A 23,906-nucleotide genomic window follows, 5' to 3' on the forward strand; every position below is an offset into this window, starting at 1 on the left:
CCGGGCCTCGCTCTCCAGAAAGAAGAGAAGTGGCGCGAAGCCCAGCAAAGTCAGAGCTAAGAGGTGAGGACGGACCTGTCAGGACGGACGTCTGACGTCTTCCAGCAAAGGTGGAGGTGCTTCTTCTCAGCACTTCCGCCACAGTTCAGTTCTTTTATTTGTTATGCTAGGGAGATTTACGTCACCGCCACCTCAAGATGGAAAAAGAAGTTGGTACACAAGTTGCTGACGTAATCGGTTATAACCGAAAAACTTAATGTAACTTAAATATAAACTTAGATATGAACTTGTCAACAGTTGAACTTTAGACACTGTATGTTCATCTCTTACAAGCACCTGACACCAGATTTATTTTAGCCAATAAAGATGTTTTTCTGAATAAAAAAAAAAAAAAAAGAAGTCTTATTACAAGGTCAGAGACGCATGTTTAACATCTACACAGTCAACTAGTTTCTCGTTAATTTAGAGATGGGATGTGGCTGAAAACGAGTTTTGTAGAGATGTAATAAATCTTGAGGATCGTGAGGGAGACTTTTAAAGAAGCTGTTGAATCTTTGCTCTTGTCTCTTCTCTCTACAGGGTTCCTACGGTCATGAAAAACCTGGAAAAGTCATGGAATTGTAAAATGTTTATTTTCCAGGCCTGGAAAAGTGCTTGAAAAAAATGAAATCCCAAAAGTTTTGGAGAAGTCATGTAAATTTTTCATATTTTCATGTTGTTCATTTACACTGAGTTTTAAATAATTCATATGTTTTTAAAAGAAATGCGTTCAAAATATAAGCAGGCACAGCTCTCATACTAATTGAAAAGTTCGGGATAATGCACTATGCCAGGGAAGAGTAGATTTAACCAGACTTTGCTACAAATGGAAAAGTACATGTCATGGGTTACAACAGACAAAGACCGCAATCATTGTCTCATTCATTTGTGTCATTTAAGGTATAATGTATACCTTGGAATGCTCATTGTTAGCTTAAATACCAAATTTTGTCAATTTTTCATGTACACACCGAGATTTCAAAACATTTTTGATCATGGAAATTTGGTTTAAAGTTATAGAAAAGTCATGGAAATCCATTGGTCAAAATGTGTGTGAACCCTGTCTCTATTTTCTCTGCATTTTCATTCATGTTAACTCGTCTCTTACCAGTTGGCAAAGATGTGTCACCCAGACGACTCAGGGGCCAAAGAGGAGTTCGCCAAACTGGCTGAAGCCTATGAGGTAAAAAAATAATATCCTCCTCACTTCTAAGACAACATAGAAGCTGAGCAGCAGCATCAGGATGTTCAGAGTTGCTCTTCCTGTGTGCAGGTGCTGAGCGACGAGGTGAAGAGGAAGCAGTACGACACGTACGGAGCGGCGGGACGGACCGGCCAGCAGCAGTACCTCCTAGCCGCCCGGACCAACATCGATCCTGAGGAGCTGATCAGGACAATCTTTGCAGAGTTCTCCGGAGGAAAGGGCTTCGGAAACATTAACATCATCATCGATCAAGGGCTAGAGGTAAGAACCCATTAGCATCTACAGGGTTTTAAGATTTAACCTCAATGTAGAGTTGTGTTTTTTTGTTATTTAAACCTTTTTACTGTCAATAAAGTGAATAAGTAGTTAAACATAATATAAAATATCAGTTTTACATGTCTCCGTCTTTCTCATAGTTTGTGATGGAGCTGACCTTTATAGAGGCAGCAAAGGGAGCAGATAAAGAGCTGACTCTAAACATTCAAGACTCCTGTCCACGGTGCAATGGGATGGGAAGGGAGCCGGGGACCATGGTGTCACCGTGCCCCTACTGCAACGGCACCGAGGTGGTGAGTTCCAGAACCAGATCTCTGTGTGTGAGGTCGTCTGCAGGACCCAGAGACTTCATTCTGTTAGTTCTTCTCTCAATCAAGTTTAGATTGACAGCTCACTTAACCCAATAGGAGCTGCAAGCCACCACTCGAGATCCAGAGACCTGCTTTGTTTACATGCAAACAGAAGTCGGAGATTACACAACAGCTGACTGTGGCTGTTCTTTGATGTAATAGTGTGTTTTGGACTGATTATGTTACTGGATTGGATCGTCTGGACCTTTGGCAATTCACCAAGACCGTTTTCTCTGTGTGTGTGTGTGATGTCGTCTGCAGGACCCCGGCACTTCATTCTGTTAGTTTGTCTCTCAGCATATCCGTACATCACTGTGTGTGTGTCGCCCCCTGCAGGAGTTGAACAGCACTGGTCCCTTCCTGATGTACAGCACCTGCCTACGCTGCGGTGGGAAGGGATCCATCATCATCACGCCCTGCGCTCTGTGCCGAGGGTCGGGTCAGATGAAGAAGAGGCAGACGGTCACTGTACCTGTACCTGCTGGTAGGTTCTCGTCCTGGAGGGAAACTGCTGATGACTTTACTCTAACGTCTCTGACAACTGTACTAAATATGAAAATCTGTGTGTCTTGCTTTAAAAGATCCAGACATGAATTATGACAAATGAAAAACGACTCATCTGATAAGTGGAAGCCCATCTGCCGGCAGGTTGTTGATGCGCCTGAGTGACGGAGTGAAGGAAAAAGACACATGTTCATGTAAAAGTTAATAAAGTTGATAAACGACGAAGAAGCTTCCTGTCCTCTCTACGTGAGGACGTTACAGACATTATAAAATATCAGTTTTACATGTCTCCGTCTTTCTCATAGTTTGTGATGGAGCTGATGTTTACGGAGGCGGCAAAGGGAGCGAAAAAAGAGCTGAGTTTGAACATCGACGAGTCGTGTCCACGGTGCGATGGGAAGGGAAGTGAGCCGGGGACCAAGGTGTCAAATGAAAAACGATTCATCTGATAATTGTCTCCCAGGTGTGGAAGATGGTCAGACAGTGAGCATGCCAGTGCGTAAAACAGATATCCTCATCACATTTAGGGTAAGTTATTCCAGTTATTACTCCGTCATGTCTATATATTAAATACAATTTCACTCTAAATTAATTAATTCTATGGTGACTTGCAGGAATAAAGAGAGCTCCCTACTACTACGACTGCAGAAGACATTTTCAGCTCCGTGGACTTGTATTTTAGTTCAGTGGGACATGTGCGTCGGTATAACAACTGAAAGCGCTGCCGGCTCGACAGAAAAAAAACCTCGGGGGTTGTGAGAATACTTGAGAAGTCGCAGAATGCAACTTGGAACCATTGTTTTTTGCATGAAATTAAATCAAAACACAATAACTCAAAGAAACAAACCGATAATAAAATCAAAAACTGAAAACATGTGACGTGTCACGACGTTTCGACCCTCTTGGGTCATCTTCAGGTCTTATTAGGCATGTTAAAAAGCTAAATATTTCTATCTTGAGCTGTGAGGTCCTTCCACTACAACGTTCGGAGCAAGAGTGAGTGAGGAGACTGAGGGCTCCTCTATTTATAGGCTGCCTCTCACAGACTCCTCCCCTTGTCTATTCCACTGTGATCCTTTAATTCTATAACTGAATTAAAATAAACTTATTTATATATATTATCATTCATGATACCGTGTTTCTATGAATATATTATATTTTATTGGATGTAGTGATATATTTATGTATTTATATTCTATTTAAAATAAAATTGTGACTTTGAACAAATTTCGTATATCGATAAACTGTGATTGTTTTAACTCACATATCAAATTACATGTTTTTAATTAGATTTTTCTACATCCATGTATTGTTTTTAGTAGTAGTCATAAATCATGTTATTACTACTTAACATCCAATAATTGTCTTTTTTTCAATAGTCTTTGTGATTTGTGGGTTTCTTTCTTTAACTCCTTTAAGATGCACCCCCCCCCCAGAAAAAAATGTTTGTTTCTGCCAGTTTAACATTTTATTAAAAGGAAAATCTACTTTGTAAACACAGTACACAGAACCGCCAAAACATACATGCACACAAGTATTGGGATGTGCAAAATCTTCGTAGAAATTTCATAGTCATCCATAAATACAAACTTAAAAGCAGAAGTATACAAGTTAGCAATCTTCTTCAATAAAGAAAAGATTTAGAAGCAAAAAATTCACACAATTTTACCTAACTTTGTTAACACACTATGTAGAACAACTAAAACACACATTCAAGTAAAGTCCAAAATCACAATATTCAAACAAAGAATCTTATACCAAAAAAAAAATAAACATTTAATACTGTAAGCATGCAGCCAAGGTGCTCTCCCCCTTTATTTATCAACTGTTTGATGAATCTAATCTAATATAAAAACATAATAGAATGTAAAATAAAGTAACATCTTGCTGGCGTCAGTTAGGCCTACTTGTAAAATACATAATGTTTAACAGTAAAATCTCAATTTAGCTTGCACCTAAGTTATAACATATTTGAGTGCGCTAACATTAGCAATAACGTCAGCTAGTTCGAGCAGTATGCATAGGCTAACCATTAACGAACCATCGTAACTTTTTTTGAGCTATTAAATATATCTCTTGTTCTGCCTGTTTTGTGATATACATGCCTAAAAGGTGCCTGATATTTCTATACTGAAATAATATCAGCATTATAATTGTAAGCTATTTTATTTAATGACGTTATTGTCGAGGGTTGATTTGTATTTCCTGTTCTAAGCGGGTTGTTGATATTTATTCTCTTGACTACCTCATTCTGACCTGCTGCTGTAACAACTGAATTTCCCCAGTGTGTGGATCAATGAAGTTTATCTTATCTTATCGTAATTCCCCAGCCTTGATATAACATAATATCCCATAAGACATGACTGTGCTGGGTGTAGAATGAAATGATCCCCAGCATTGACATCTCACTGTCGAGTTAGTTGTAGCCTATATGCCTTTGTTGGACCAAACATTCTCTAGTCAGGAATGATCCTTAGTAAACATACTCTGTATTTTCTCCGAAGGGTTAAGGTTTTAGTAAACGCAACACGGGAACAGCACATCGCGAGATCCCGTAGCTGCGTTTTTTGTAAACTGTTTTCCCGCCAGAAGTCAGATCTTTCAAAATGTCAGAGCAACCTAACGAAGAGACGTCGAGGTAAGGCTCCATTAAGCTTTTACGAATACGTTACGGACGGATAAGTTAATTGAAAATGTGTGTACTTATTTTATGTCTGTCTTCTCAAGGCCTGCTGCAGCGGAGGAGGACGAGCCGGAAAGGAGAATGACCTCCTGTGCGATGGCCGCCGAGTTGAAGGCCATCTGCCGGCAGGATGTTGATGCGCTCGAGTGACGGAGTGAAGGAAAAAGACACATGTTCATGTAAAAGTTAATAAAGTTGATAAACGACGAAGAAGCTTCCTGTCCTCTCTACGTGAGGACGTTACAGACGTTATAAAATATCAGTTTTACATGTCTCCGTCTTTCTCATAGTTTGTGATGGAGCTGATGTTTACGGAGGCGGCAAAGGGAGCGAAAAAATAGCTGAGTCGACGACTCGTGTCCACGGTGCGATGGGAAGGAAAGTGGGCCGGGGACCAAGGTGTCAAATGAAAAACGATTCATCTGATAATTGTCTCCCAGGTGTGGAAGATGGTCAGATGCATGATGTGCTGAGAGTGTAATTAGTTTTATCCTAAATGATGATTTAATATTTCATGCATCTCATCACCGTCAGTACTGCTGATGAAAGTTAAAGTTCCTCTCTTCATCCTTTTCTCACCAGCGGTGAGATTCCCTCATGTCTCCTCCTGCTGGTCGCTCCACACCAGCAGCCGGCTGGGAAACAAGCAGGACCTCTATCAGGTGTTGGGTGTTTCCCGCACCGCCACAAAGAAGGAAATCAAAAAGTCCTATTACCAGGTCAGAGACGCACGTTTAACATCTACACAGTCAACTAGTTTCTCGTTTATGACTTTAGAGATGGGATGTGGCTGAAAACGAGTTTTGTAGAGATGTAATAAAGCTTGAGGATCGTGAGGGAGACTTTTAAAGAAGCTGTTGAATCCTTGCTCTTGTCTCTTCTCTCTTCATGGTTCCTACGGTCATGAGAAACCTGGAAAAGTCATGGAATTGTAAAATGTTTATTTCCAGGCCTTGAAAAGTGCTTGAGAAAAAATTAAATCCCAAAAGTTTTGGAGAAGTCATGGAAATGTGTTATATTCATATTTTCATGTCGTTCATTTATGCTGTGTTTTAAATAATTCATATGTTTTTAAAAGAAATAAGCTCAAAATATAAGCAGGCACAGCTCTCATACTAATTGAAAAGTTTGGTGAGAAGAGTAGATTTAACCATGCTTTGCTACAGATGGAAAAGTACATGTCATGAGTTACAACAGACAAAGACCTCAATCATTGTCTCATTCATTTGTGTAATTCAAGGTATTCTGGATGCTTTGGAATTCTCATTGTTAGCTTAAATCCTAAATTTTGTAAATTTTTCATGTATACACCGAGATTTCACTTCATTTTTGATCATGAAAATTTGGTTTACAGTTATTTAAAAGTCATGGAAAAGTCATGGAAATCCATTGGTCAAAATGTGTATGAACCCTGTCGCCATTTTCTCTGCATTTTCATTCATGTTAACTTGTCTCTCACCAGTTGGCAAAGAAGTGTCACCCAGACGCCAACCCAGACGACCCAGGGGCCGAAGCAAAGTTTGTTAAACTGGCTGAAGCCTATGAGGTACAAAAAGAATATCCTCCCCACTCGTAAGACAACATAGAAGCTGAGCAGCAGCATCAGGTTGTTCAGAGTTGCTCGTCTTGTGAGTAGGTGCTAAGCGACGAGGTGAAGAGGAGGCAATACGACCACGGTCAAGCCAGCGCCGGCTCGACTGGGGTCCATCTTGAGGAGCTCTTCAGGACCATCTTAAGATGGTTCATCGGAGGAATGGGCTTTGGAGATAGCATGTTCGATCAAAGGCCAGATGTAAGAACTCATTAGCATCTACACGGTTTTAAGATGTAATCTTAATGTATAGTTGTTGTTTTTTTGTTATTTAAACCTTTTTACTGTCAATAAAGTGAATAAGTAGTTAAACATAATAAAAAATATCAGTTTTACATGTCTCCGTCTTTCTCATAGTTTGTGATGGAGCTCACCTTTATAGAGGCAGCAAAGGGAGCAGATAAAGAGCTGACTCTAAACATTCAAGACTCCTGTCCACGGTGCAATGGGATGGGAAGGGAGCCGGGGACCATGGTGTTACCATGCCCCTACTGCAACGGCACCGGGGTGGTGAGTTCCAGAAGCAGATCTCTGTGTGTGTGAGGTCGTCTGCAGGACCCCGGCACTTCATTCTGTTAGTTCTTCTCTCAATAAAGTTTAGATTGACAGCTCACTTAACCCAATAGGAGCTGCAAGCCACCACTCGAGATCCAGAGACCGGCTTTGTTTACATGCAAACAGAAGTCGGAGATTACGCAATAGCTGACTGTGGCTGTTCTTTGATGTAATAGTGTGTTTTGGACTGATTATGTTACTGGATTGGATCGTCTGGACCTTTGGCAATGCACCAAGACCGTTTTCTCTGTGTGTGTTTGAGGTTGTCTCCAGGACCCCGGCACTTCATTCTGTTAGTTTGTCTCTCAGCATATCCGTACATCACTGTGTGTGTGTCGCCCCCTGCAGGAGTTGAACAGCACTGGTCCCTTCCTGATGTACAGCACCTGCCTACGTTGCGGTGGGAAGGGATCCATCATCATCACGCCCTGCGCTCTGTGCCGAGGGTCGGGTCAGATGAAGAAGAGGCAGACGGTCACTGTACCTGTACCTGCTGATAGGTTCTCGTCATGGAGGGAAACTGCTGATGACTTACTCTAATGTCTCTGACAACTGTACTAAATATGAAAATCTGTGTGTCTTGCTTTAAAAGACCCAGACATGAATTTGCCGTTGAATTATGACAAATGAAAAACGATTCATCTGATAAGTGGAAGGCCATCTGCCGGCAGGATGTTGATGCGCCCGAGTGACGGAGTGAAGGAAAAAGACACATGTTCATGTAAAAGTTAATAAAGTTGATAAACGACGAAGAAGCTTCCTGTCCTCTCTACGTGAGGACGTTACAGACGTTATAAAATATCAGTTTTACATGTCTCCGTCTTTCTCATAGTTTGTGATGGAGCTGATGTTTACAGGGGCGGCAAAGGGAGCGAAAAAAGAGCTGAGTTTGAACATCGACGAGTCGTGTCCAAGGTGCGACGGGAAGGGAAGTGAGCCGGGGACCAAGGTGTCAAATGAAAAACGATTCATCTGATAATTGTCTCCCAGGTGTGGAAGATGGTCAGACAGTGAGCATGCCAGTGGGTAAAACAGATATCCTCATCACATTTAGGGTAAGTTATCCCAGTTATTACTCCGTCGTGTCTATATATTAAATACAATTTCACTCTAAATTAATTATTTCTATGGTGACTTGCAGGAATAATTTATCAAGAGAGCTCCCTACTACTACGACTGCGGAAGACATTTTCAGCTCCGTGGACTTGTATTTTAGTTCAGTGGGACATGTGCGTCGGTATAACAACTGAAAGCGCTGCCGGCTCGACAGAAAAAAAACCTCGGGGGTTGTGAGAATACTTGAGAAGTCGCAGAATGCAACTTGGAACCATTGTTTTTTGCATGAAATTAAATCAAGACACAATAACTCAAAGAAACAAACTGATAATAAAATCAAAAACTGAAAACATGTGACGTGTCACGACGTTTCGACCCTCTTGGGTCTTTTTCCGGTCTTATTAGGCATGTTAAAAAGCTAAATATTTCTATCTTGAGCTGCGAGGTCCTTCCACTACAACGTTCGGAGCAAGAGTGAGTGAGGAGACTGAGGGCTTCCCTATTTATAGGCTGCCTCTAACAGACTCCTCCCCCTTGTCTATTCCACTGTGATCCTTTAATTCTATAACTGAATTAAAATAAACTTATTTATATATATTATCATTCATGAAAATGTGTTTCTATGAATATATTATATTTTATTGGATGTAGTGATATATTTATGTATTTAAATTCTATTTAAAATAAAATTGTGACTTTGAACGAATTTTGTATATCGATAAACTGTGATTGTTTTAACTCACATATCAAATTACATGTTTTTAATTTGAGTTGTCTACATCCATGTATTGTTTTTGTAATAAATCATGTTATTACTACTTAACATCCACGAATTGTCTTTTTTTCAATAGTCTTTGTGATTTGTGGGTTTCTTTTTTTAACTTTCTTTCTTTAACTCCTTTATGATGCCCCCCCCCCCCCACTGAGAAAAAAAAACGTTTCTGCCAGTTTAACATTTTATTAAAACGAAAAAGGAAAATCTACTTTGTAAACACAGTACACAGAACAGCCAAAACATACATGCACACAAGTATTGGGATGTGCAAAATCTTCGTAGAAATGTAATAGTCATCCATAAATACAAACTTAAAAGCCGAAGTATACAAGTTAGCAATCTTCTTCAATAAAGAAAAGATTTAGAAGCAGAAAATTCACACAATTTTACTTAACTTTGTAAACACACTATGTAGAACAACTAAAACACACATTCAAGTAAAGTCCAAAATCAAAATATTCAAACAAAGAATCTTATACCGAAAAAATAATAAACATTTAATACTGTAAGCATGCAGCCAAGGTGCTCTCCCCCTTTATTTATCAACTGTTTGATGAATCTAATATAAAAGCATAATAGAATGTAAAGTAAAGTAACATCTAGCTGGCGTCAGTTAGGCCTACTTGTAAAATGCATAATGTTTAACAGTAAAATCTCAATTTAGCTTGCACCTAAGTTATAACATGTTTGAGTGCGCTAACATTAGCAATAACGTCAGCTAGTTCGAGGTGTATGCATAGACTAACCATTAACAAACCATCGTAACTTTTTTTGAGCAATTAAATATATCTCTTGTTCTGCCTGTTTTGTGATACACATGCCTAAAAGGTGCCTGATATTTCTATACTGAAATAATATCAGCATTATAATTGTAAGCTATTTTATTTAATGACGTTATTGTCGAGGGTTGATTTGTATTTCCTGTTCTAAGCGGGTTGTTATTTATTCTCTTGTCTACCTCATTCTGACCTGCTGCTGTAACAACTGAATTTCCCCAGTGTGTGGATCAATGAAGTGTATCTTATCTTATCGTTATTCCCCAGCCTTGATAACAACATTAACATAATATCCCATATGACATGACTGTGCTGGGTGTAGAATGAAATGATCCCCAGCATTGACATATCACTGTCGAGTTAGTTGTAGCCTATATGCCTTTGTTGGACCGAACATTCTCTAGTCAGGAATGATCCATAGTAAACATACTCTGTATTTTCTCCGAAGGGTTAAGGTTTTAGTAAACGCAACACGGGAACAGCACATCTCGCGAGATCCCGTAGCTGCGTTTTTTGTAAACTGTTTTCCCGCCAGAAGTCAGATCTTTCAAAATGTCAGAGCCACCTAACGAAGAGACGTCGAGGTAAGGCTCCATTAAGCTTTTACGAATCCGTTACGGACGGAGCAGTTAATTGAAAATGTGTGTACTTATTTTATGTCTGTCTTCTCAAGGCCTGCTGCAGCGGAGGAGGACGAGCCGGAAAGGAGAGTGACCTCCTGTGCGATGGCCGCCGAGTTGAAGGCCATCTGCCGGCAGGATGTCGATGCGCCCGAGTGAAGGAAAAAGACACATGTTCATGTAAAAGTTAATAAAGTTGATAAACGACGAAGAAGCTTCCTGTCCTCTCCACGTGAGGACGTTACAGACGTTATAAAATATCAGTTTTACATGTCTCCGTCTTTCTCATAGTTTGTGATGGAGCTGATGTTTACGGAGGCGGCAAAGGGAGCGAAAAAAATGCTGAGTCTGAACATCGACGAGTCGTGTCCACGGTGCGATGGCAAGGGAAGTGAGCCGGGGACCAAGGTGTCAAATGAGAAACGATTCATCTGATAATTGTCTCCCAGGTGTGGAAGATGGTCAGATTCATGATGTGCTGAGAGTGTAATTAGTTTTATCCCAAATGATGATTTAATATTTCATGCATCTCATCACCGTCAGTACTGCTGATGAAAGTTAAAGTTCCTCTCTACATCCTTTTCTCACCAGCGGTGAGATTCCCTCATGTCTCCTCCTGCCGGTCGCTCCACACCAGCAGCCGGCTGGGAAACAAGCAGGACCTCTATGAGGTGTTGGGTGTTTCCCGCACCGCCACAAAGAAGGAAATCAAAAAGTCCTATTACCAGGTCAGAGACGCACGTTTAACATCTACACAGTCAACTAGTTTCTCGTTTATCACTTTAGAGATGGGATGTGGCTGAAAACGAGTTTTGTAGAGATGTAATAAAGCTTGAGGATCGTGAAGGAGACTTTTAAAGAAGCTGTTGAATCCTTGCTCTTGTCTCTTCTCTCTTCATGGTTCCTACGGTCATGAAAAACCTGGAAAAGTCATGGAATTGTAAAATGTTTATTTCCAGGCCTTGAAAAGTACTTGAGAAAAAATTAAATCCCAAAAGTTTTGGAGAAGTCATGGAAATTTGTTATATTCATATTTTCATGTTGTTCATTTAAGCTGTGTTTTAAATACTTCATATGTTTTTAAAAGAAATAAGCTCAAAATATAAGCAGGCACAGCTCTCATACTAATTGAAAAGTTCGGTGGGAAGAGTAGATTTAACCATGCTTTGCTACAGATGGAAAAGTACATGCTATGAGTTACAACAGACAAAGACCTTAATCATTGTCTCATTCATTTGTGTAATTCAAGGTATACTGGATGCTTTGGAATTCTCATTGTTAGCTTAAATCCTAAATTTTGTAAATTTTTCATGTATACACCGAGATTTCACTTCATTTTTGATCATGAAAATTTGGTTTACAGTTATTTAAAAGTCATGGAAAAGTCATGGAAATCCATTGGTCAAAATGTGTATGAACCCTGTCGCCATTTTCTCTGCATTTTCCTTCATGTTAACTTGTCTCTCACCAGTTGGCAAAGAAGTGTCACCCAGACGCCAACCAAGACTACCCAGGGCCCGAAGCAAAGTTTGTTAAACTGGCTGAAGCCTATGAGGTACAAAAAGAATATCCTCCCCACTTGTAAGACAACATAGAAGCTGAGCAGCAGCATCAGGTTGTTCAGAGTTGCTCGTCTTGTGAGTAGGTGCTAAGCGACGAGGTGAAGAGGAGGCAATACGACCACGGTCAAGCCGGCGCCGGCTCGACTGGGGTCCATCTTGAGGAGCTCTTCAGGACCATCTTAAGATGGTTCATCGGAGGAATGGGCTTTGGAGATAGCATGTTCGATCAAAGGCCAGAGGTAAGAACTCATTAGCATCTACACGGTTTTAAGATGTAACCTTAATGTATAGTTTTGTTTTTTTTGTTATTTAAACCTTTTTACTGTCAATAAAGTGAATAAGTAGTTAAACATAATATAAAATATCACTTTTACGTGTCTCCGTCTTTCTCATAGTTTGTGATGGAGCTCACCTTTATAGAGGCAGCAAAGGGAGCAGATAAAGAGCTGACTCTAAACATTCAAGACTCCTGTCCACGGTGCAATGGGATGGGAAGGGAGCCGGGGACCATGGTGTCACCATGCCCCTACTGCAACGGCACCGGGGTGGTGAGTTCCAGAACCAGATCTCTGTGTGTGTGAGGTCGTCTGCAGGACCCCGGCACTTCATTCTGTTAGTTCTTCTCTCAATCAAGTTTAGATTGACAGCTCACTTAACCCAATAGGAGCTGCTAGCCAACACACGAGATCCAGAGACCTGCTTTGTTTACATGCAAACAGAAGTCGGAGATTATGCAACAGCTGACTGTGGCTGTTCTTTGATGTAATAGTGTGTTTTGGACTGATTATGTTACTGGATTGGATCGTCTGGACCTTTGGCAATTCACCAAGACCGTTTTCTCTGTGTGTGTTTGAGGTTGTCTGCAGGACCCCGGCACTTAATTCTGTTAGTTTGTCTCTCAGCATATCCGTACATCACTGTGTGTGTGTCGCCCCCTGCAGGAGTTGAACAGCACTGGTCCCTTCCTGATGTACAGCACCTGCCTACGCTGCGGTGGGAAGGGATCCATCATCATCACGCCCTGCGCTCTGTGCCGAGGGTCGGGTCAGATGAAGAAGAGGCAGACGGTCACTGTACCTGTACCTGCTGGTAGGTTCTCGTCCTGGAGGGAAACTGCTGATGACTTTACTCTAACGTCTCTGACAACTGTACTAAATATGAAAATCTGTGTGTCTTGCTTTAAAAGATCCAGACATGAATTTGCCGTTGAATTATGACAAATGAAAAACGATTCATCTGATAAGTGGAAGCCCATCTGCCGGCAGGTTGTTGATGCGCCCGAGTGACGGAGTGAAGGAAAAAGACACATGTTCATGTAAAAGTTAATAAAGTTGATAAACTACGAAGAAGCTTCCTGTCCTCTCTACGTGAGGACGTTACAGACGTTATAAAATATCAGTTTTACATGTCTCCGTCTTTCTCATAGTTTGTGATGGAGCTGATGTTTACAGGGGCGGCAAAGGGAGCGAAAAAAGAGCTGAGTTTGAACACCGACGAGTCGTGTCCACGGTGCGACGGGAAGGGAAGTGAGCCGGGGACCAAGGTGTCAAATGAAAAACGATTCATCTGATAATTGTCTCCCAGGTGTGGAAGATGGTCAGACAGTGAGCATGCCAGTGGGTAAAACAGATATCCTCATCACATTTAGGGTAAGATATTCCAGTTATTACTCCGTCGTGTCTATATATTAAATACAATTTCACTCTAAATTAATTAATTCTATGGTGACTTGCAGGAATAATTTATCAAGAGAGCTCCCTACTACTACGACTGCGGAAGACATTTTCAGCTCCGTGGACTTGTATTTTAGTTCAGTGGGACATGTGCGTCGGTATAACAACTGAAAGCGCTGCCGGCTCGACAGAAAAAAAACCTCGGGGGTTGTGAGGAGAATACTTGAGAAGTCGCAGAATGCAACTTGGAACCATTGTTTTTTGCATGAAATTAAATCAAAACACAATAACTCAAAGAAAAAAACTGATAATAAAATCAAAAACTGAAAACATGTGACGTGTCACGACGTTTCGACCCTCTTGGATCTTCTCCAGGTCTTATTAGGCATGTTAAAAAGCTTAATATTTCTATCATGAGCTGCGAGGTCCTTCCACTACACCGTTCGGAGTAAGAGTGAGTGAGGAGACTGAGGGCTCCTCTATTTATAGGCTGCCTCTAACAGACTCCTCCCCCTTGTTTTCCACTGTGATCCTTTAATTCTATAACTGAATTAAAATAAACTTATTTATATATATATTATCATTCATGATACCGTGTTTCTATGAATATATTATATTTTATTGGATGTAGTGATATATTTATGTATTTATATTCTATTTAAAATAAAATTGTGACTTTAAACGAATTTCGTATAACGATAAACTGTGATTGTTTTAACTCACATATCAAATTACATGTTTTTAATTTGAGTTTTCTACATCCATGTATTGTTTTTAGTAGTAGTCATAAATCATGTTATTACTACTTAACATCCACGAATTGTCTTTCTTTCAATAGTCTTTGTGATTTGTGGGTTTATTTCTTTAACTTTCTTTCTTTAACTCCTTTATGATGCACCCACCCCCCCCACCCCCGAGAAAAAAAACGTTTGTTTCTGCCAGTTTAACATTTTATTAAAACGAAAAAGGAAAACCTACTTTGTAAACACAGTACACAGAACAGCCAAAACATACATACACACAAGTATTGGGATGTGCAAAATCTTCGTAGAAATTAAATAGTCATCCACAAATACAAAATTAAAAGCAGAAGTATACAAGTTAGCAATCTTCTTCAATAAAGAAAAGATTTAGAAGCAGAAAATTCACACAATTTTACTTAACTTTGTAAACACACTATGTAGAACAACTAAAACACCCATTCAAGTAAAGTCCAAAATCAAAAGAATCTTATGCCGAAAAAATAATAAACATTTAATACTGTAAGCATGCAGCCAAGGTGCTCTCCCCCTTTATTTATCAACTGTTTGATGAATCTAATCTAATATAAAAACATAATAGAATGTAAAGTAAAGTAACATCTAGCTGCCGTCAGTTAGGCCTACTTGTAAAATGCATAATGTTTAACAGTAAAATCTCAATTTAGCTTGCACCTAAGTTATAACATATTTGAGTGTGCTAACATTAGCAATAACGTCAGCTAGTTCGAGGTGTATGCATAGGCTAACCATTAACGAACCATCGTAACTTTTTTTGAGCAATAAAATATATCTCTTGTTCTGCCTGTTTTGTGATATACATGCCTAAAAGGGGCCTGATATTTCTATACTGAAATAATATCAGCATTATAATTGTAAGCTATTTTATTTAATGACGTTATTGTTGAGGGTTGATTTGTATTTACTGTTCTAAGCGGGTTGTTGATATTTATTCTCTTGACTACCTCATTCTGACCTGCTGCTGTAACAACTGAATTTCCCCAGTGTGTGGATCAATGAAGTGTATCTTATCTTATCGGAATTCCCCAGCCTTGATATAACATAATATCCCATATGACATGACTGTGCTGGGTGTAGAATGAAATGATCCCCAGCATTGACATCTCACTGTCGAGTTAGTTGTAGCCTATATGCCTTTGTTGGATCAAACATTCTCTAGTCAGGAATGATCCTTAGTAAACATACTCTGTATTTTCTCCGAAGGGTTAAGGTTTTAGTAAACGCAACACGGGAACAGCACATCGCGAGATCCCGTAGCTGCGTTTTTTGTAAACTGTTTTCCCGCCAGAAGTCAGATCTTTCAAAATGTCAGAGCCACCTAACGAAGAGACGTCGAGGTAAGGCTCCATTAAGCTTTTAAGAATCCGTTACAGACGGATCAGTTAATTGAAAATGTGTGTACTTATTTTATGTCTGTCTTCTCAAGGCCTGCTGCAGCGGAGGAGGACGAGCCGGAAAGGAGAGTGACCTCCTGTGCGATGGCCGCCGAGTTGAAGGCCATCTGCCGGCAGGATGTTGATGCGCCCGAGTGACGGAGTGAAGGAAAAAGACACATGTTCATGTAAAAGTTAATAAAGTTGATAAACGACGAAGAAGCTTCCTGTCCTCTCTACGTGAGGACGTTACAGACGTTATAAAATATCAGTTTTACATGTCTCCGTCTTTCTCATAGTTTGTGATGGAGCTGACGTTTACGGAGGCGGCAAAGGGAGCGAAAAAAGAGCTGAGTCGACGAGTCGTGTCCACGGTGCGATGGCAAGGGAAGTGAGCCGGGGACCAAGGTGTCAAATGAAAAACGATTCATCTGATAATTGTCTCCCAGGTGTGGAAGATGGTCAGATGCATGATGTGCTGAGAGTGTAATTAGTTTTATCCTAAAAGATGATTTAATAGTACTGCTGATGAAAGTTAAAGTTCCTCTCTTCATCCTTTTCTCAGCAGCGGTGAGATTCCCTCATGTCTCCTCCTGCCGGTCGCTCCACACCAGCAGCCGGCTGGGAAACAAGCAGGACTTCTATGAGGTGTTGGGTGTTTCCCGCACCGCCACAAAGAAGGATATCAAAAAGTCCTATTACCAGGTCAGAGACGCACGTTTAACATCTACACAGTCAACTAGTTTCTCGTTAATTTAGAGATGGGATGTGGCTGAAAACGAGTTTTGTAGAGATGTAATAAAGCTTGAGGATCGTGAGGGAGACTTTTAAAGAAGCTGTTGAATCCTTGCTCTTGTCTCTTCTCTCTTCATGGTTCCTACGGTCATGAGAAACCTGGAAAAGTCATGGAATTATAAAATGTTTATTCCCAGGCCTTGAAAAGTGCTTGAGAAAAAATTAAATCCCAAAAGTTTTGGAGAAGTCATGGAAATTTGTTATATTCATATTTTCATGTCGTTCATTTACGCTGTGTTTTAAATAATTCATATGTTTTTAAAAGAAATAAGCTCAAAATATAAGCAGGCACAGCTCTCATACTAATTGAAAAGCTCGGTGGGAAGAGTAGATTTAACCATGCTTTGCTACAGATGGAAAAGTACATGTCATGAGTTACAACAGACAAAGACCTCAATCATTGTCTCATTCATTTGTGTAATTCAAGGTATACTGGATGCTTTGGAATTCTCATTGTTAGCTTAAATCCTAAATTTTGTAAATTTTTCATGTATACACCGAGATTTCACTTCATTTTTGATCATGAAAATTTGGTTTACATTTATTTAAGTCATGGAAAAGTCATGGAAATCCATTGGTCAAAATGTGTATGAACCCTGTCGCCATTTTCTCTGCATTTTCATTCATGTTAACTTGTCTCTCACCAGTTGGCAAAGAAAAGTCACCCAGACGCCAACCCAGACGACCCAGGGGCCGAAGCAAAGTTTGTTAAACTGGCTGAAGCCTATGAGGTACAAAAAGAATATCCTCCCCACTTGTAAGACAACATAGAAGCTGAGCAGCAGCATCAGGTTGTTCAGAGTTGCTCGTCTTGTGAGTAGGTGCTAAGCGACGAGGTGAAGAGGAGGCAATACGACCACGGTCAAGCCGGCGCCGGCTCGACTGGGGTCCATCTTGAGGAGCTCTTCAGGACCATCTTAAGATGGTTCATCGGAGGAATGGGCTTTGGAGATAGCATGTTCGATCAAAGTCCAGAGGTAAGAACTCATTAGCATCTACACGGTTTTAAGATGTAACCTTAATGTATAGTTTTGTTTTTTTTGTTATTTAAACCTTTTTACTGTCAATAAAGTGAATAAGTAGTTAAACATAATATAAAATATCAGTTTTACATGTCTCCGTCTTTCTCATAGTTTGTGATGGAGCTCACCTTTATAGAGGCAGCAAAGGGAGCAGATAAAGAGCTGACTCTAAACATTCAAGACTCCTGTCCACGGTGCAATGGGATGGGAAGGGAGCCGGGGACCATGGTGTTACCATGCCCCTACGGCACCGGGGTGGTGAGTTCCAGAAGCAGATCTCTGTGTGTGTGAGGTCGTCTGCAGGACCCCGGCACTTCATTCTGTTAGTTCTTCTCTCAATCAAGTTTAGATTGACAGCTCACTTAACCCAATAGGAGCTGCAAGCCACCACTCGAGATCCAGAGACCGGCTTTGTTTACATGCAAACAGAAGTCGGAGATTACGCAACAGCTGACTGTGGCTATTCTTTGATGTAATAGTGTGTTTTGGACGGATTATGTTACTGGATTGGATCGTCTGGACCTTTGGCAATTCACCAAGACCGTTTTCTCTGTGTGTGTTTGAGGTTGTCTGCAGGACCCCGGCACTTCATTCTGTTAGTTTGTCTCTCAGCATATCCGTACATCACTGTGTGTGTGTCGCCCCCTGCAGGAGTTGAACAGCACTGGTCCCTTCCTGATGTACAGCACCTGCCTACGCTGCGGTGGGAAGGGATCCATCATCACCACGCCCTGCGCTCTGTGCCGAGGGTCGGGTCAGATGAAGAAGAGGCAGACGGTCACTGTACCTGTACCTGCTGGTAGGTTCTCGTCCTGGAGGGAAACTGCTGATGACTTTACTCTAATGTCTCTGACAACTGTACTAAATATGAAAATCTGTGTGTCTTGCTTTAAAAGATCCAGACATGAATTTGCCGTTGAATTATGACAAATGAAAAACGATTCATCTGATAAGTGGAAGGCCATCTGCCGGCAGGATGTTGATGCGCCCGAGTGACGGAGTGAAGGAAAAAGACACATGTTCATGTAAAAGTTAATAAAGTTGATAAACGACGAAGAAGCTTCCTGTCCTCTCTACGTGAGGACGTTACAGACGTTATAAAATATCAGTTTTACATGTCTCCGTCTTTCTCATAGTTTGTGATGGAGCTGATGTTTACAGGGGCGGCAAAGGGAGCGAAAAAAGAGCTGAGTTTGAACACCGACGAGTCGTGTCCACGGTGCGATGGGAAGGGAAGTGAGCCTGGGACCAAGGTGTCAAATGAAAAACGATTCATGTGATTGTCTCCCAGGTGTGGAAGATGGTCAGACAGTGAGCATGCCAGTGGGTAAAACAGATATCCTCATCACATTTAGGGTAAGTTATTCCAGTTATTACTCCGTCATGTCTATATATTAAATACAATTTCACTCTAAATTAATTAATTCTATGGTGACTTGCAGGAATAATTTATCAAGAGAGCTCCCTACTACTACGACTGCAGAAGACATTTTCAGCTCTGTGGACTTGTATTTTAGTTCAGTGGGACATGTGCGTCGGTATAACAACTGAAAGCGCTGCCGGCTCGACAGAAAAAAAACCTCGGGGGTTGCGAGAATACTTGAGAAGTCGCAAAATGCAACTTGGAACCATTGATTTTTGCATGAAATTAAATCAAAACACAATAACTCAAAGAAACAAACTGATAATAAAATCAAAAACTGAAAACATGTGACGTGTCACGACGTTTCGACCCTCTTGGGTCTTCTTCAGGTCTTATTAGGCATGTTAAAAAGCTAAATATTTCTATCTTGAGCTGTGAGGTCCTTCCAATACAACGTACAGAGCAAGAGAGAGTGAGGAGGCTGAGGGCTCCTCTACTTATAGGCTGCCTCACAGACTCCTCCCCCTTGTTTTCCACTGTGATCCTTTAATTCTATAACTGAATTAAAATAAACTTATTTATATATATTATCATTCATGATACCGTGTTTCTATGAATATATTATATTTTATTGGATGTAGTGATATATTTATGTATTTATATTCTATTTAAAGTAAAATTGTGACTTTGAACGAATTTCGTATATAGATAAACTGTGATTGTTTTAACTCACATATCAAGTTACATGTTTTTAATTTGAGTTGTCTACATCCATGTATTGTTTTTAGTAGTAGTCATAAATCATGTTATTACTACTTAACATCCACAAATTGTCTTTTTTTCAATAGTCTTTGTGATTTGTGGGTTTCTTTCTTTAACTTTCGTTCTTTAACTCCTTTATGACCCCCCCACCCCCTGAGAAAAAAACGTTTGGTTCTGCAAGTTTAACATTTTATTAAAAGGAAAATCTACTTTGTAAACACAGTACACAGAACAGCCAAAACATGCATACACACAAGTATTGGGATGTGCAAAATCTTCGTAGAAATTAAATAGTCATCCATAAATACAAACTTAAAAGCAATAGTATACAAGTTAGCAATCTTCTTCAATAAAGAAAAGATTTAGAAGCAGAAAATTCACACAATTTTACTTAACTTTGTAAACACACTATGTAGAACAACTAAAACACACATTCAAGTAAAGTCCAAAATCAAAAGAATCTTATACCGAAAAAATAATAAACATTTAATACTGTAAGCATGCAGCCAAGGTGCTCTCCCCCTTTATTTATCAACTGTTTGATGAATCTAATATAAAAGCATAATAGAATGTAAAGTAAAGTAACATCTAGCTGGCGTCAGTTAGGCCTACTTGTAAAATGCATAATGTTTAACAGTAAAATCTCAATTTAGCTTGCACCTAAGTTATAACATATTTGAGTGTGCTCACATTAGCAATAACGTCAGCTAGTTCGAGGTGTCTGCATAGGCTAACCATTAACAAACCATCGTAACTTTTTTTGAGCAATTAAATATATCTCTTGTTCTGCCTGTTTTGTGATCTACATGCCTAAAAGGTGCCTGATATTTCTATACTGAAATAATATCAGCATTATAATTGTAAGCTATTTTATTTAATGACGTTATTGTCGAGGGTTGATTTGTATTTCCTGTTCTAAGCGGGTTGTTGGTAGTGACTCTTATGTTGAAAGGGTATTTTAAAGGAAGTGGGTTCTGTGATGAGTGAAGTTGCAAAGTGATTAGAGAATAACGTGGGCGCTGTGCTGAGCGCATGACCTGCTCTCGTGTCCTTTGTCGGCTGAGGCCGGACCTATGATACAACTAAACGCTCGGCTACATAATTATTATAACTATGATGATTTTTTAGTTGCCTATTTTTTGGTGCCCCTCAGGACTTGGTGCCCTACGCACAGCGCGTAGTTCGCGTCATGGGAGCGGTGCGGCGCTTGGTTTAGGTTTGGGTAGAACATGTTAGGATTAGGGCCCTAGTCCACGGCCAGGATTCTAAACCCACTGTACACTCTATGAATTGGGTCTCCTGGCTGCTGAATATTATCTTCATTCTATCCAATGCCCCATGTTGTTTAAAAGTCATGAAATATTCACAAAATTGTTGAATTGATTTTAACATTCAGGCCAATTGGTTCTTTTGTGTTTAGGAGTAAGATCCATATTCTCTCCATTTTCTTTCGTTATATATCGATCCAAGACAAATTGTATTGGAGGCCTGCTACTCTTAGTGATTGTGGTCCATGTAATATGAAGTGTTTGACTAGAGGAGTATTTGTGTTTTCTTGTGTCTCAAATTATACCTGTGTTGTACCATTCTTGTGGCTATGGAATTTTTTGAATATTATGTACACGCAATTGGACGTCTGTGGTGTGAAAGCTGTTAAATTATGAAATTGATCTTGGTGTGTGTGTTTCTGAAGAATTTAAGTTTATAAAACACTTGTAATAACATATTGTTTTTCTTGTGATGCATTGGTGTGAGTGTTGCCTTAACTGGCAGGTCATTTAAGTTTGTATTCCTCCTGTGAACCGAAATTACTCGGAATCTCTCCAGTAATCCTTGACCTTGTATCATTGTTTGAAAATTGTTCTTAAGTTGGTTGTTCATTACTCCACTCATAGTAGAGAATGTTGTAATAAGAGGAATCGTTTCTCTATCTATTTGTGGTTTTTGTTCTTTATAGTTTTTTAAACTGTCTTAAAAATGATCTTGAATATCCCCAATTTCGTAGAGCACTAAACAGTATTTTGTCTGCTGCTGTCGTTTTAAATTGCCATTTTTTGAGTTTAGCTCTTAATGTCAATTATCAATATACTCTGATTAGTACAGTCATTTCAACACAGCTATGACACCCATGCTCCAGGAGCTGGACCTTTTTGAAATGATTCTGTACAAAAAAAGGATATATGAAATTTCATTGTATAACTGTCGTTATACAATGCATTTCAGTACAGTTACTATTAATGTGAGTAACTGCAAGGTGCTAATTCTATGTACAACTTGTCAATCCCCCTGCAGCCATAAACCCAGAAAGATTGAGGAGGCTCCGGGTAATCATCCAGGTTTTTCGTGCCTGGCAGAATGACCCGGATCTCGAAGGCGGAATTGGGGATGGAAACATGCGATGAAGGTAAAGAGAGGGAGACTGTGTTCCTGCGCACGTCTGGATAAATTATTTTTACCATTTCCAGTCCAGTTGGTTGTTCAGTGTGGGGAAAGAGGCGTAGTAGAGCACAAATTCAAAATGTCTCCGGGTTAAACTTCAATCAAACTATTGTCTCTCATTCATTTGTGTCATTTAAGGTATACTGTATGCTTTGGAATTCTCATTGTTAGCTTAAATACTAAATGTTGTCACTTTGTCATGTATACATGAGATTTAGTGGTTAAGCTGCAGTTCCAAACATAAAACCGCAGATCCTCTGTATTTTCTCCGAAGGGTTAAGGTTACATGTAAACGCAGCACGGGAACAGCACATCTCGCGAGATCCCGGAGCCTCGCCCCCTCCGGCTGAAACTGTTTTCCCGCCAGAAGTCAGTCCCCTTTCAAAATGTCTGAAGAAGCAGTGAGGAAAGTGTCCCCCATGGGGGCACGGCCAACGTACAGGGTCTCTACCAAACCATCAGTATGATAGTGAGTAGACAGCAGAGGATGATGTACATGATGATACACAGCTTTATCAGGTTCCCTTCAGAATGATAAAATATTAGCTTTCAGAGCACAGTGGGGCATTGTATCCGAAAGGGCCTTGGTGTTGTTTCTAGTTTCCTGCTGAATGAAGACCACATGCACGTCCTCCCAAATCTCTGATTTGCGTTCATCGTGTGTTTCCAGATTCCTCGCAGTTGTCAGGACCATCAGGTGATCCGGCTGGAGGGGAAAGGGATTAGGAGGATGAACGGCTACGGACATCATTATGTTCACCTCAAGATACGAGTCCATAAGTAAGATTCACTCACAAAGAGATGCTATAAATCCAAGTTGAGCTTTGTGGTTTTAGATTGATATGACATTGATAAAATAAATGTATAGCAATTACATGTCTACGTACTCGGCTTGTATTTGAATATTTGAACTCTCTTTTTGTTTTGCTGCAGGAAGGTGACGGATCGCCAGCGCTCTATGCTGCTGAGTTACGCGGAGGAGGAGACGGACGTGCAGGGAACCGTCACCGGCGTCAACCCCTCAGCAGGTCAGGGTCAACTCCTCCTTTTTAAATCTACAGCCTAGTGTGCGGATGGACACACAGACAGAAGGGGACCAGTTCAGAGGAGGGACAGCAAGCGAAGAAGAAGGAGGAGGAGGGGGGATTCTTCTCTAAACTAAAGAAAATGTTTAGCTGACATTCAGGCTGCAGGTGGAGCCACCTAACGAAGAGACGTCGAGGTAAGGCTCCATTAAGCTTTTACGAATCCGTTACTGACGGAGCAGTTAATTGAAAATGTGTGTTCTTATTTTATGTCTGTCTTCTCTAGGCCTGCTGCAGCGGAGGAGGACGAGCCGGAAAGGAGAATGACCTCCTGTGCGATGGCCGCCGAGTGGAAGGCCATCTGCCGGCAGGTTGTTGATGCGCCCGAGTGACGGAGTGAAGGAAAAAGACACATGTTCATGTAAAAGTTAATAAAGTTGATAAACAACGAAGAGGCTTCCTGTCCTCTCTACGTGAGGACGTAACAGACGTTATAAAATATCAGTTTTACATGTCTCCGTCTTTCTCATAGTTTGTGATGGAGCTGATGTTTACGGAGGCGGCAAAGGGAGCGAAAAAAGAGCTGAGTTTGAACATCGACGAGTCGTGTCCACGGTGCGATGGGAATGGAAGTGGGCCGGGGACCAAGGTGTCAAATGAAAAACGATTCATCTGATAATTGTC

The 23,906-nt window shown here is 40.4% G+C and overlaps 3 protein-coding genes across 3 annotated transcripts; all 3 read left to right on the forward strand.

The window, feature by feature from the left end:
* Positions 1-1,159: 1,159 nt before the first annotated feature.
* On the forward strand, positions 1,160-8,349 carry LOC133015590 (dnaJ homolog subfamily A member 3, mitochondrial-like). The gene is made up of 13 exons (XM_061082826.1): positions 1,160-1,222; positions 1,313-1,504; positions 1,660-1,812; positions 2,206-2,353; positions 2,837-2,901; positions 4,963-5,011; positions 5,639-5,775; positions 6,519-6,602; positions 6,693-6,848; positions 7,005-7,157; positions 7,551-7,695; positions 8,190-8,257; positions 8,344-8,349. The coding sequence occupies exons 1-13, from the start codon at positions 1,160-1,162 to the stop codon at positions 8,347-8,349; spliced, it is 1,419 nt and encodes a 472-aa protein (XP_060938809.1).
* Positions 8,350-10,361: 2,012 nt separating this feature from the next.
* LOC133015599 (dnaJ homolog subfamily A member 3, mitochondrial-like) lies at positions 10,362-13,732 on the forward strand. Its single transcript, XM_061082837.1, has 10 exons — positions 10,362-10,393; positions 10,483-10,570; positions 10,721-10,820; positions 11,021-11,157; positions 11,901-11,984; positions 12,075-12,230; positions 12,387-12,539; positions 12,933-13,080; positions 13,576-13,640; positions 13,727-13,732. The coding sequence occupies exons 1-10, from the start codon at positions 10,362-10,364 to the stop codon at positions 13,730-13,732; spliced, it is 969 nt and encodes a 322-aa protein (XP_060938820.1).
* A 2,463-nt stretch (positions 13,733-16,195) lies between these two features.
* LOC133015605 (dnaJ homolog subfamily A member 3, mitochondrial-like) lies at positions 16,196-23,376 on the forward strand. The gene is made up of 12 exons (XM_061082852.1): positions 16,196-16,277; positions 16,382-16,521; positions 17,259-17,342; positions 17,433-17,588; positions 17,745-17,891; positions 18,285-18,432; positions 18,925-18,989; positions 21,857-21,921; positions 22,594-22,666; positions 22,868-22,977; positions 23,131-23,237; positions 23,300-23,376. Exons 1-12 carry the CDS (start codon positions 16,196-16,198, stop codon positions 23,374-23,376), a joined length of 1,254 nt encoding a protein of 417 aa, XP_060938835.1.
* Positions 23,377-23,906: the final 530 nt, after the last annotated feature.

This window comes from Limanda limanda, chromosome 2 (assembly GCF_963576545.1).
Source record: "Limanda limanda chromosome 2, fLimLim1.1, whole genome shotgun sequence".
Taxonomy (NCBI): domain Eukaryota; kingdom Metazoa; phylum Chordata; class Actinopteri; order Pleuronectiformes; family Pleuronectidae; genus Limanda; species Limanda limanda.